The sequence below is a fragment of the Apiospora kogelbergensis genome, assembly GCF_038363985.1.
Source record: "Apiospora kogelbergensis strain CBS 113332 chromosome Unknown utg000001l_segment0_segment0, whole genome shotgun sequence".
In the NCBI taxonomy this organism is placed as follows: Eukaryota; Fungi; Ascomycota; class Sordariomycetes; order Amphisphaeriales; family Apiosporaceae; genus Apiospora; species Apiospora kogelbergensis.
In genome coordinates this window covers 7,701,936-7,714,327 of record NW_027117418.1, presented here as the reverse complement: position 1 = coordinate 7,714,327, position 12,392 = coordinate 7,701,936, and the positions used below count along the sequence as shown (strand labels likewise).

The following is a 12,392-nucleotide window of genomic DNA, read 5'->3' as shown; positions in this document are numbered from 1 at the left end:
AAGCCTAGCAGATTAGCAAGTCGATTGGCTGACATAGGTTCGGCTTCTCTTTCCCATTGGTGTATTCGGAACCATGTGGCCGGTACATGGCTCTCTGCCGTCTGTTACTGCCCTGTAAGGGTTTGCCTATATCGGATCACCAAGTTGCCTTGGGTAGTGGTAGATGGCGCTAGATCTACAGTAGTGTGCCCTTGCCCCTCTACACCAGCAAAAATAGGTGCCTTCTGGACATTCAGCATGAGCTACCTACTACCTAATGAGACACACGATGCGACCTACCCGGGCCATTAGAAAAAAAGAAAAAAATAAGAGGGAAAAAAGGAAAATGAAACTCCGAAAATGCACTCTCTGAACAGGTAAAAACAGGTCAGGTGGAATGGCATCGGGCTGCAACGAAGTGGAATTACCAGAGCTGTCCGCGACGACAACAACGTCATCGCCATGAGTTCCAGGGCATCTCCCCAGTAAAGTCAATACCAGTCCAAAGGCCCAGGACCTGGTCAAAAAGTAACCTCTTTGCTGAGCCCCTCCTGCTCGTCACGTGGAGGTCCCTGGAAATCGAAAGACTCGCTTGCCCGCCTACCGCACAAGGGTCCCTATTTTTTTTCCCGCAGGCCGCAACATCGATTTTTAAAATGGAAATTAAATCCCAGTAGGGGTCCAGAGGATGGGCAGGTTCAATCCCCCATCCCATCAACCCCCCTTCTTGGTCGCCCCCCATATCTCCCACGCCCCCTTCCTTGAAATCGAATCCTGGGCATCCCAAACGCCGCCTACTCCCCAACAGGCCTTCCTCTCCGGATCACTCTGCACTACTACCACCTCCCAATACTGCATACTACATACTTGCACTACCTGCTAGTCGGATCATTGCCCTTTCTTGGGTGCACGTCATAGGGTCTAGACATTCTTAGCTCCTGCTCTAGTTTATCAACCCTTGGAGAGCCGCTTTCTCTCTCTCGTCTCGATGTCCTCTTTTGCCATGGTGTTTTATCTCACTCTTGTTTATAGAACCCTACCTCTGTGATCAACATCATACAATATCTCGGCGCGCAGGGCGTGTTTTCTTCACTTTGTTCCGGGTTCGCCTGTTCCACGAAACGCTCCCCGACACACCTGGCTATACTTTAGCCCCTCCTTTGGCGGGAGGACAACAGGACCCCTTGGATGCTACATCAAGAGCTCGTCCGCTTCTAGGCGCTTTGGATTTCCACTTGTTTGGTTTTCATGTCTGTTGGTGCTCAAACCACTCCGGTACGAAGAAATCTCGCTCGAGTCGGATTTTCCCGAACTTCTACAACTCCGCGAAACCAACATTAATATTTCGTTGGGAGGAAGATTTTTTGCTCGAGTGTTTTCGTACCCCCCACCAAAGTACCTGAACTGTCTGTACGGCAAAGGCTCCATCCAAAACGGTCGATGTCCCCAGTCATAGCACCAACCCACCCGAGACAGATCCCTGCATAATGGATAGCGAAAGCAATCAGGAAAGCGACTCCCGAATTGAGCTGCTGCTCGAGGAACGCCAGCAGTTGACTGACGAACTTTCTCGAGAACCCTATGATTTCATCCTCTATCTCAAACGCGCGGTTTGCTATACGAACTTGGCTTACCCAGACCTGGCAGCTGGCGATGCTTACCGAGCATTAATGCTGACGGACGAGGCGCGAGATGAGAGTTTCGAATATCATGAGCAGGTTCAGGAGGCTCTGCAGAAATATGGCATAGAAAAACTACCCGAAGTCTTCGACCATGGTCTACTGCTGGATTTGGCCCAGAATGTTACGCACGGCCCGACACTGCTGGCCAACCTGGGGGCAGTTCGGAGCTATCAAATCCTCGCAATGGGCCTGCTGCTTTGTGGTAGCTTGCAGAGCGCCTACAAGTTCTGCGAGCGCGGCCTCAAAGCTGCACCCACAAATTCGGAGCTCCGCCACATCCATGGGTACATAGAAACCGTAGCCAAGCGGAGGATGCGCCGCGACATCAACAGCCTGGACGATCTACCGGACTGGGGCAATGTTCGAAGAGAAGTATACCCTTGGAACCACCACGAGCCCGACCGCTTCTCCGAGGAATCATTAGGCTTCCTAAATGAAAGACTATCGGCCATGGCCCCTAAATGCGCAGTTCGGGCGGCGACGCTTCCCGTACTACTCGAGAACGCCAGCAACACGGATGGCTACGAAGTGATCCCAACCTGCAAGCAACTCGGCGTCTTTGCGACAGAGGACATTGCAGCGGGAGAAACGGTACTCGAGGAATACTCTCTCGTCACCGCTAACAACCGTCTGAAAGACAGTGTCTGTGATGCGTGTAGTGGGGAACTTCCTCCACTTGGTCATGAATCCGAGGCCGTTAACTGCCCCGAATGCTACGACACGGTTTTCTGCAGCCAATACTGTTACGATCAGGCGCAAGAGCTATATCACCCCGCTGTGTGCGAGAAGGAGGTAGATTCCATTGCAAAGGATACCGATGCCAAGGACGCCGATGAAGCTCTCCACCTGCTGCTTCTTGCTCGGGTGCTCGCTATGGCTACGCATCAAGAAATCCACCCTCTCGAGGTCGCTCAAATAAAGTATATCTGGGGCGACTTTGTTCCCACCAAATGGAACGAAATCGATTTGTCGCCGAATGCTGGTCCGCCACCAGACTGGACTCTGCCATTTTCTTTTACCTTCAACATCGAAACACCTCTGCACATCCTTGAGAAGATGGACATCGACATCTACGCTACGTTGGCGGAACACGATCTGTGGGTCTTAAATACACTTTACAGTAAGACTCGTGGAACCGCGTCTGCCCGCAAGAACCCCCGCGATGGCCGACCAGACGTCGCAGCTGTGCACCCGTTTTGGTGTTTAGCCAATCATGACTGCGACCCAAATGTCACTTGGGAGTGGGGCGGACGAATGGTGCTTTCTGCCAGAGAAAAGCGCGTGGTCGGTGATCGACCAGGCGGTATCAAGCGCGGCGAGGAGATTCTGAATCACTACTGCGATGTTACACTCCCTGTTCGCGAGCGCAGGGAATGGGCCTCTGGTAGTCTAGGGGGCTGGTGCATGTGTACAAGGTGTAGAAGAGAAGCGGCAGAGCCAATCACTAACGGAGTCGCTTCTCATTGAATTATACCCACTGCTCACCCACCCACCCCCTAGCCGCATCAGCATCGGCACGACTGCCGAGCCAATGCGCTTGCAATTACAGCTACTGCAGCTGCTAGGCCCCTGCGAAGAAGGATGCAACGAGAAAGCGTTTGGAGGACAGCGTTCCGATTTATACACCAAGCCACATTTCCTTCCGTACACGATACCCAATCTTTACACAGGCTTTTTGATATGCGGGTGACGCTGGAAAAGCAGAGGCATATATGATACGGTTCCACAGAAACACGGCAGATATTAAGACCACATCTGCGAAAGAAATGCATTAGCAGCAACAAAGATAGTTACAACAACAACAAAAAACACCACGCTCTACACTTGACCCTCAGTAGTCGTACTCTAGGGAACAAGATGTTGTGTAGTCATGGAATTCAACCCCGGCCGGGAGACTGGCTTCAACTCCAGCAGCTCTCGTAAGGCACTTCATCCTGCGCCCGTGAAGAATTGGTCTCAATAATTCCCAATGTGAATGACAAAGTCCAAGGTAGGACGTGCAATTTACTGGAGGCTTGTTTGCATGGGCAATATCCTGCGGAGATCTCCAGTCCACATTTCCTTAACAGATCATTGGGGGAGCATGGCGGTACATGTACGTGTATTGTCGGCATCTACGCTCTATTCCGTCTGTATTGCGGTTAATAGCGGTATCTTTTCGACTATATATGTAGTCTTTATGGTGCAAAATAAACACTCAAAAAAGAAGGAAGTATTTGTGATGCCCTTATATATTCGGCTTGGGCTTGAGTCATTATGCATGGTACAAAGATATATAATATATATTTTTAACTGATTAGCGTTGGTCACAGGGAAGAATAACCCCAAATTGTTGTAAGCTTGCGCCGTAATGTGAAATTTCTATATTTCTATAGACGTCTAATCTCAGGGGTATCATCATCATGCCTTCGTCTTCGCCTTCGCACGAACATCTGACCACAGTTTGTCGATGATTTGAAAGACGGCCGTGACATCTCGCCGCACAGTCTCGTCGAACCCAGGCCCCAGCCTCTGTTGGATCTTGTCCGGGTGCCACCGGAACCGCTCCTCCTTGAGCCTCGCGAGAAAGACGGATTCGCCGATCTCGACAGGATCAAGCCCGTTGACGAAAAAGTCGCGCACGGTCTCGGGGGTGATCTCGACCCGTTCTCCACCGCCGGCGCCGGTGCTGCTACTGCTGCTGCTACTAGCGACGGGCCAGCTCATGCCCTCGAGTGTGCCGTCCCAGTCGGCCCAGGCCGCGGCGTACTCTTCGTACTTGTCTCGCCAGCTGCGCCGGCGCTTGCGCTCCTCGCCGCGGCGCAAGCTCTCCTCCATCTGGCGCGTGAGGCGGCGGGCCTCGGCTTCCTTGTCGTCCTTGGCCTTCTTGGCCTCTTCGCGCCGCGCCCGCTCCTCCAGCAGGCCCTGGTGCGTCTTCTCCCACATCTTCTGGCGCACGTAGGCCGCGTACTCGTCGTCCGTCATCTGCTCCAGCTCCCCACCGCGCTGGGAGGCTTGCTGCCGCGCGTTGGCGTACACGTGGATCGGCTGGCCGTAGACGCCCTCCCAGTACGCCGCGCCCTCGTCATCCGCCATAGCGTCGAAGAGGGACTCGCGGAATGCCGCTTCCGGGTCCAGGGGTGGCGGCTCGTGGGGGTTCGGCGGGGTGGGGAGCGCGTGCGCGCGCGGTGCCGGTGCTTCCGCCGTTTGTGCTTGTGGTCGCTGTGACTGCTGTGGTGGCTTCTGCGATGGCTCCGGCTACTGCCATCGCGATCTGGATCTTCTTGATCATTTGATTTTTCTCCATTATCATCTACGTCGTCCCTTTCGCGCTCCGAGCGTCGTCTCCGTCGATCTTCGTGGTCATCGTCGCCATCCTCGTAGGCTCTTTCACGGTGGCGTGACGAGCGATGAGAGGAACGGGAGGAGTGTTTTGACTTGAAGCGAAATTTGGTGGTTGTTCTGTGGCTCTTTTCTCTCCTGCTGCTACCTCTGTCGGGGTCTGCAGAGCGTTCCCTCCCGTCGCCAATGCCATCATTGTCTGAGAGATGCAAGTCGCTTTTTGGCGGGGCTGCAGAAGCGTGGCGGTTGTCGGGCCGATCCTCATCGCGCAACTCAGGCGACAAGCGAGGGAGATCGGGGTTGATAGACGACAGGATATGTCGCCTCCTGGGGAGACGACGGTGCAGTGGTCATCACGGGTTGTTCATCCTGGGTTTGGTTGAGATTTGGTCTGGGAATGCGACAGGCAGAAGAATCAAGTATCGATTGCTAGCTTCAGGTGAAGTCATGTTAGATGCCGAGACCCCTGCTAGCCGCTTCTCCGATAAGCTTTATCAACTTGATCCCCCCTGTCGCCGGGCGGTCATTAATATGGGTCTCTGTTTTCGGCTCTCTAGCCTGCAGCTTAACCACCACTACTCTGCAGCATAGGAAGTCACCAAGCAATCTTCATCATTTGCACCGCATTTCAATCCTTGTCGCAGACTCTTTCGCGCCCTCCTCTAACTCCACCCGCCAACATGAGCAAACCGGGCTTATCATATGGTTTGAATCTCAAAAAAGCAGCAAACTCTAAACCCGCGCCGCCCAAGAGGAAACCCATCTTTGGTGGCGATGACGATTCAGACGACGATGGCGCCAACAACAGCAGTGGCCCCCAAGCCACCAAAATCACCGAACTAGACGATGACGACTTCTCGTCGAAGCCGTCGCTTCTCAACAAGAAGGGTTCCAAATTACCAAACAAACTGGGAAATAACAAGAAGCCGCAAATATCCATGTTCGGCGATTTGTCGAGCTCCCTAGAGTCGCGCAAACACCAGGAAAAGGCAGAAGAGCTGGATCCTTCGATTTACGACTACGATGGCGTGTACGATTCGTTGAAGCCGGAGAAGGTGGCCGCGCCCGAAGATGTCGACCGACGGCCCAAATACATGAAGAGTCTCCTGCAATCGGCTGCGGTGCGCCGGAGGGATGCGCTGATTGCGGAGGAGAAGAAGGTCGCCCGAGAGCGGGAGGAAGAGGGCGATGAGTACGCAGACAAGGAAAAGTTCGTCACTGAGGCCTATAAGAAACAACAGGAGGAGAACCGGCGCATAGAAGCCGAGGAGCGTCTACGGGAAGAGGAAGAGGCCAAGAAGAACAAGGGCGGCGGCATGACGGCATTCTACAAGGATCTCTTGAACCGAGGCGACCAACGACATGCCGAAATGATGAAAGCTGCCGAGGATAAAGCAAAGTCAGGCCCACAATCCGCCGATGACAAACCTCAAGACCAAGACCAAACGAAAGCGAAAACAGAGGCCGACGTGGCAAAGGACATCAATTCGAAAGGAGGTTCGGTTGCTATCAATGACGACGGCCAGGTTGTCGACAAGCGAGAGCTGCTCAGAGGCGGTCTCAACTTAGGCGCCAAGAAGAAGCCCGACGTCCGCAAAGACCAACGTGAACCCGAACGCAGACTAGACCGGTTTTCTACCGGTTTTGTGGGTGCTGGTGGAAAGCAAAGCATGCGCGAACGGCAATCGCGTATGATGGAGGAACAACTCGCGCAGTCGCTCAAGAGATCTATGGAAGAAGAGGCCGAAGAAAGGGAAAAGGTTGAGCGTGCCGCCAAGAGTAGGAAGACCGATGGTGAGATCTCGAGCGCAAAGGAGAGATACCTTGCCCGAAAGGCCGCGGCCGCTGCAGCAGCAAAGGAGTAGCGTGCAAACATCAAGATACCCAGGCAATGCCATATGATTTGTGCCGTCGCCTGAGACGAGTTGTGATAGTACATGGCGATCTATATCTGGAGACTCCGAAGCCCGAAGCTTGCTCGATGGCAAGTCCCTGAAACCCAGCCAATGACCTCCCGCTGCAAAACAGCAGCTATAATATACAGTGTAGCGCGGCGCACCCAGTTGGTATTATATTTCTCACCAGCCCGGCTCTATTGTCCCCCTCACGCTTTAATCGTGTGATGTATGTTGTGCTGACCTGGTTCCATGCCGACATGTACTTCTCCATGCACTGGGTAAAGCACGCCTGCTCGCCGCTCGATAGGGAAGAACCGGGTTTCGGAACACACTTCTGGAAGCAGTGCTCGTTGATTTTCTGCACAAGAGTTGAACGATCAGCTTTATGTCACATAGGCCCGGCTGGCCGGCTGGAATTGGCATCCGTCATACCTCAATCAGCTCGCGCGCATTGTTCATGGCATATTGCGTCTGAACCTGCTTGATGACTTCTTGCTTGACACTCTCGGAATCCATGGTGGCGGTGGCGTGGGTTGTTGCTTTCTAAGACGGCGGTCGGGTTCGTGAAGTCTGTCTATTTCTTAAGGGAATCGAAAAAGAGTGCTGGTCGTCGAAAGCAAGTCAGGTAGCGATTGGTGCAATTGATACAATCGAAAGCCCAAATTGTGGTGTTAAAGAGGCGAGCTATCAATGACTGCATCTCCGGGCTAAGATATTTATTCGCTTAGCGCATCCGCAACGTCAATGGCACCCTCCGTTCCACTGCAACTGAATTGTGGCTTAGGATTTCAGTGACGGTAGGAGAGTGGCTGGAGCTCGCTCGGACAAGCTTTTGGGCGTGGGGTCTCACGCTAATCTGAAAGACTGAATGGAATTCAGGCTACAAGCATTGATTTCTAAATCATGGCTCCGTAGATCTTGTCACCAATGTCTCCAGTGGCAATGACCGTGTTGAGCAAGACGAGCGGGCCATTGTCACCTTCCTTTGGAGGGAACGGCCTTCTGCTGATCCATTCCACGCTCACATCATCGTCGATGCCCTTTGTCTTGCGACATCTCACCAGGACACAGCTCGTACAGGGGAATGCGGTGTGCGCCTACGTAAATGGAAGTCCGCCTTTCAGGACGGAGACCAAGGTCGGGCTACCAGTGTTCAGAGACGGGTCGTGAGCTTGAGCGGTGGCGACGGTCTTCTCGGTGAGAGTGCAGATGGTAGGCTGCATCACCCAATGCGGCGCGTCAGGGGCGCAGAAGCACTCCATGAGGGACGAAACCTCGCTCGTTCAATATAGGGGCTGCCTTGGGTTGGTCGGACGACATCTTCCAATTCGGGTGCATGTATAGCGATTACTCTCGAGCTTGGGGTAGAGTACACCGTCACTAACGACGACTCCCGTAATTCTCAATATTCCAGAATTGCATTCAAGTTGGGTCAAGTTCTCCTGTCTATTTAGTGATTCGAATGAGAAAGACTTTCAACCCAACCGGGCCGGATGTGCGGGAAACCGGCTCGCCTATAAGTATAGGTACGCACACTTGCCGCAGACCAGCTAGCGAAGCAATCTTGTCATACCTACATCACTGTGCCACATCGCCGCACTCGAGTCACTACTATAATCGTGCGAAGACCCAAGGCCAGCTGATCGCCAGTGGGCCAAGAGCGTTTTCGGCTCATATATACTCACCGTGTGTCGGTCCAAAACCCGCCCACGTCTGCAATCCCGACTACCCATCCGTTTTTGTTGTCTCTTTACAAACATCTCAAAAGAAAATGTCAACCAAGCTCGTTATTTTCGATTTCGACGGGACTCTGTTCGATACACACCGTTCCATCGCCCACTGTATCAAATTGACATTCGACGCGCTGCTGCCCGCTCAAGCTCCGTCCGAGGCCGAGGTGCACCGGCTCATCTCGAGCGGAGCGGGGCTGCAAGATACGTTCAAGGCCCTGCATCCCGCGGCCGACACTGGCGCCGGAAGCGGTCACGGATTTGACGAGGAGAAATGGACGGCTACCTACCGTGCGATCTACGCGGAACACGGCCAGCCCTTGATCACCCCGTTCCCCGGGGCCTCGGAGCTGCTGGCCTCGCTGAGAGCGCGCGCCATACCCGCGGCCATCGTCAGCAATAAGGGTGTGGCAGCGGTGGCCACAGCGCTAAAGAACAACAGGCTGAGCGGCAGCGTGCCCGAGGATTTCATCGTGGGGGACAAGACGCCCGGGGCCTCCCGGAAGCCGGACCCGGGGAGCTACGTCAATGTGCTGCTCCCGGCGATGAGGGCGCGCGGATACGCTGAGCCCCTGGCGGCGTCGAGCGTGCTGGTGGTTGGCGATACGGAGGCGGATATCCGGTTTGCGAACAACATTGGCGGAGCCAGATCGGTTTGGTGTCGGTATGGATACGGTGACAAAGCTGAGTGCGAGAAGCTGCTGCCGAGCTTCACGGTGGACTCTTTACTGAAGGTCGAGGATATCATAAACAGTTCGCAACGATGAGCCAGAATAAAATCCTTGCGGCAACTCCCGAGTATCTTCAGGCACTGATTATCGCGTTGAATTGATCTTGTTCGATGTCTACCCTGTCATCGTCCTGGAGGCGCTAAGAAAGTACGTACCTTTACGGGGTGAGAGTTTGAGACAGCTTGGGCTTTGACCATTGACAGTCGCACGTTCTCCCCAGCGCCCCGATTTTATTTTGCGCCTACTGGGCTTCGATGGAGGTTCGGGCAAGAGGCCAGCTAACGATTGATAGGATTGATCGAAGCGAATTGGTTTTGTTCCAGTCCTCACACGACCACGACAACTAGCTGGCCATCGTCGCACAGCACATTTCTTCTAGGGGCCTCCTTGTGCGGCAGACGCTCACCAGCAGTCCTTCTTCTTCTTCTTCTCTTGCCTTCCCACCGTTCTTTGCAGCCCGAGGTTCTCCTCGCTTACAGCTCCTCCTTGACCTCTCTGTCCCTCGGCCCAGTCCACAATGAGGTGGCAGACTTGGTTGTCGGCCTTGGGGCTGGCAGCAACTGCCCGCGCTGCAGTCAGCCACGACGAAGATGGGAACATTCGTAGCATTTCGGTCAGTGTCATTGCCCATCTGCATCTACTACTGAGGTGGTCACCCTCGGCTTTGAGCTAACATGGCGCGCTCCAATACAGCTGCGAACGCACACACTAGTACAACCGTACCTCGACTCGGATATGGCCAGTCGGTGGTACGAGTTCGGAGGTGATACCATCATCAGGACAGACTCGTATGCAACCCGGCGACACATGCACGCTGCAAATCTTCGACACGAAAGGCTAACACAAGGCTAGATACGTCCGCTTGGTCTCGGACCGTCCCTCGCAAAACGGCTGGCTGTTCTCCCGCGTACCCCTGACGGCCACGAACTGGGAAATCGAAGTCGAGTTCAAGATTCACGGACAGCACCAGCTCTACGGCGATGGATTCGCCATGTGGCTCACAAAGGACCGCGGCAAGATGGGCCCTGTCTTCGGGCACGCCGACAACTTCGAGGGTCTTGGTCTGTTTGTCGACACCTACAAGAACAACCGCCCCGGTGTTGTTTTCCCCTACGTCATGGCTATGTTTGGAGATGGCAAGACGAGCTACAACAAGGACAACGATGGAAAGGAACAGGAATTTGCCGGCTGCTCTGCCCGTGGCATCAGACACGCCAGCGTCCCGACGAAGCTCAAGTTGACCTACTTCCAGGACAAGCAGCTGAAGCTGGAGCTGCAGTACAAGTCGGAAGACGAGTGGACCCTGTGCTTCGAGACGGCCGAGCCCCCGGCCATCCCCTCGGTTACCTACCTTGGCTTCAGCGCCGAGACTGGCGAGCTCAGTGACAACCACGACATCATCTCGGTCAACGCCAGGAACCTGTACACGTCTGGTGGACAGACCGGCAGCAAGTCTTCTCCCGGGGGCCGAAAGGGGAAGGTGCACAGCAAGCCCGAGAAGGAGAGCGGTGGCTGGGGCTGGTTCCTGTTCAAGATCGTCCTGGTTGGCGTGGTGCTTGGAGGTGGCTATGTTGGCTACACTGCTTACCGAACCAAGAACCGATCTCACCGTTTCTAAATTTGACGGCTGAAGGGCGAAAACGAGTTACGACGAAAAAGGGGTGGGGGCTTTTCTTCAGCTGTTACTACACGAAACGAACCGTATATACCACTCTACCACATTTCAAGTCACGGGTCTCCAGGCGTAGTGAGAGTGCACTTAGTGTATCTTATGTGCTGTTGGGCATTTGGACACGGAGTCAGCCATATGTACTCAGGACCAGGCCGCAACATGAATCAAAATCGAAAGTTTGACAATGCATGCTTCCTTGACCACTGCCAGGATTTGGGTTCTTACATGGTCACTGATACGAAACATGGTTTCCTTAGGACTCGGCTTATGTAAGTTTTTGGTTTTCGTGCTTGCTTGGACTGGACATTACGTCGGTAGAGCTCTAGGAGAGTGCCATCATCGTGCCACTCTACTATGAAACGAATGGGTTAGATACAGAATACATCCGAATGTCGTCAAAAGTTTTGCAAACGCATTGAATTATGTGGTTGATATCGCAGCGCCCAGGTGGCCCAGAAGAAAGACAACCAGGCCAAGATTTCTGCCATGAGTTACCCGCAAGGGTGCTGCTGGCTATAGGCCCGCCTGGATCGATATCCTGCAGATATCCATACCTATTATAGAACACATCAATCCGGCTAACCCCAACCGCCAGCCTCCAATGACGCAGGGTTGAGGATTGGGAGAAGGGCTACTACTGCTACCTACTACTACCACCGCTGCTGCTACCTGGTACATACATCTCCCACTGTACCCCACACTCGCCCACACACCCATTCAGTCAATCATGCGTATCTACTTACATGTCCAAGCATTGCCATGATGATGTACCATGTCAATGGTTCAGTTATTGCGATGGGTGCGGCTGATATAATCCATCCCCTGTTGCTGTAGATGGGTATTTATCTGGATACCGAGTGAGGTCACACTCGCTATGAGGCTACAACAGGTCGATACGGGATTGGCATTTGCTACGAGGCCAATTCGGAGTCAAGATCATCCATTCGTGCTGCCACGCTCCCATTAGCGTCAGTATTCCCGCACCTATCAAGCAATGCAGGCATTCGCTTCCAGATCCTACCTACCTCGCTTGTATGTATGCCAATTCGCAACAGGCAGGATATTGGCAGGCTCGGGTTGGATGTTGGAAGAAGAGCGCTTCCTTCGGCGGATTCTATACCCACGGGACCATAAGGCTGGCATTCCCTTCTTACCTTCTTCTGTCTATCCCTTCATCCCTTTCTCTCCTTCCCTCTGCATCAACACCAACGCTCGCTTTTTCTCAGCCTGTGTCGCTGTGGTGATGATTCTATATGCTATGCCGGCTAGCTCAACTTGGCAGAGCTGAGACTCTCTAGGAGCTGCTCCCCCCTCCCTCCCCCCGCCCCCGAAAACCCCACCTTCACCGTCCACTCAGCCAATTCTGTAACCATCTCGTC

At 53.8% G+C, this 12,392-nt stretch overlaps 7 protein-coding genes across 7 annotated transcripts; 4 read left to right on the top strand and 3 right to left on the bottom strand.

Moving 5' to 3' along the window:
• Nucleotides 1-1,466: 1,466 nt before the first annotated feature.
• PG998_002483 (uncharacterized protein) lies at nucleotides 1,467-3,128 on the top strand (the record flags this gene model as incomplete). The annotated part of the gene is made up of 1 exon (XM_066869301.1): nucleotides 1,467-3,128. One exon carries the CDS (start codon nucleotides 1,467-1,469, stop codon nucleotides 3,126-3,128), a length of 1,662 nt encoding a protein of 553 aa, XP_066737716.1.
• A 933-nt stretch (nucleotides 3,129-4,061) lies between these two features.
• Nucleotides 4,062-4,736, bottom strand: PG998_002482 (uncharacterized protein; the record flags this gene model as incomplete). Its single annotated transcript, XM_066869300.1, has 1 exon — nucleotides 4,062-4,736. One exon carries the CDS (start codon nucleotides 4,734-4,736, stop codon nucleotides 4,062-4,064), a length of 675 nt encoding a protein of 224 aa, XP_066737715.1.
• A 926-nt stretch (nucleotides 4,737-5,662) lies between these two features.
• PG998_002481 (uncharacterized protein) lies at nucleotides 5,663-6,847 on the top strand (the record flags this gene model as incomplete). Its single annotated transcript, XM_066869299.1, has 1 exon — nucleotides 5,663-6,847. The coding sequence occupies one exon, from the start codon at nucleotides 5,663-5,665 to the stop codon at nucleotides 6,845-6,847; it is 1,185 nt and encodes a 394-aa protein (XP_066737714.1).
• Nucleotides 6,848-7,013: 166 nt separating this feature from the next.
• Nucleotides 7,014-7,396, bottom strand: PG998_002480 (mitochondrial import inner membrane translocase subunit TIM13; the record flags this gene model as incomplete). The annotated part of the gene is made up of 2 exons (XM_066869298.1): nucleotides 7,014-7,238; nucleotides 7,313-7,396. 2 exons carry the CDS (start codon nucleotides 7,394-7,396, stop codon nucleotides 7,014-7,016), a joined length of 309 nt encoding a protein of 102 aa, XP_066737713.1.
• Nucleotides 7,397-7,776: 380 nt separating this feature from the next.
• PG998_002479 (uncharacterized protein) lies at nucleotides 7,777-8,142 on the bottom strand (the record flags this gene model as incomplete). Its single annotated transcript, XM_066869297.1, has 2 exons — nucleotides 7,777-7,951; nucleotides 7,982-8,142. 2 exons carry the CDS (start codon nucleotides 8,140-8,142, stop codon nucleotides 7,777-7,779), a joined length of 336 nt encoding a protein of 111 aa, XP_066737712.1.
• Nucleotides 8,143-8,651: 509 nt separating this feature from the next.
• On the top strand, nucleotides 8,652-9,377 carry PG998_002478 (uncharacterized protein; the record flags this gene model as incomplete). The annotated part of the gene is made up of 1 exon (XM_066869296.1): nucleotides 8,652-9,377. The coding sequence occupies one exon, from the start codon at nucleotides 8,652-8,654 to the stop codon at nucleotides 9,375-9,377; it is 726 nt and encodes a 241-aa protein (XP_066737711.1).
• A 481-nt stretch (nucleotides 9,378-9,858) lies between these two features.
• Nucleotides 9,859-10,959, top strand: PG998_002477 (concanavalin A-like lectin/glucanase domain-containing protein; the record flags this gene model as incomplete). Its single annotated transcript, XM_066869295.1, has 3 exons — nucleotides 9,859-9,954; nucleotides 10,035-10,129; nucleotides 10,194-10,959. 3 exons carry the CDS (start codon nucleotides 9,859-9,861, stop codon nucleotides 10,957-10,959), a joined length of 957 nt encoding a protein of 318 aa, XP_066737710.1.
• Between the last annotated feature and the right edge of the window lie 1,433 nt (nucleotides 10,960-12,392).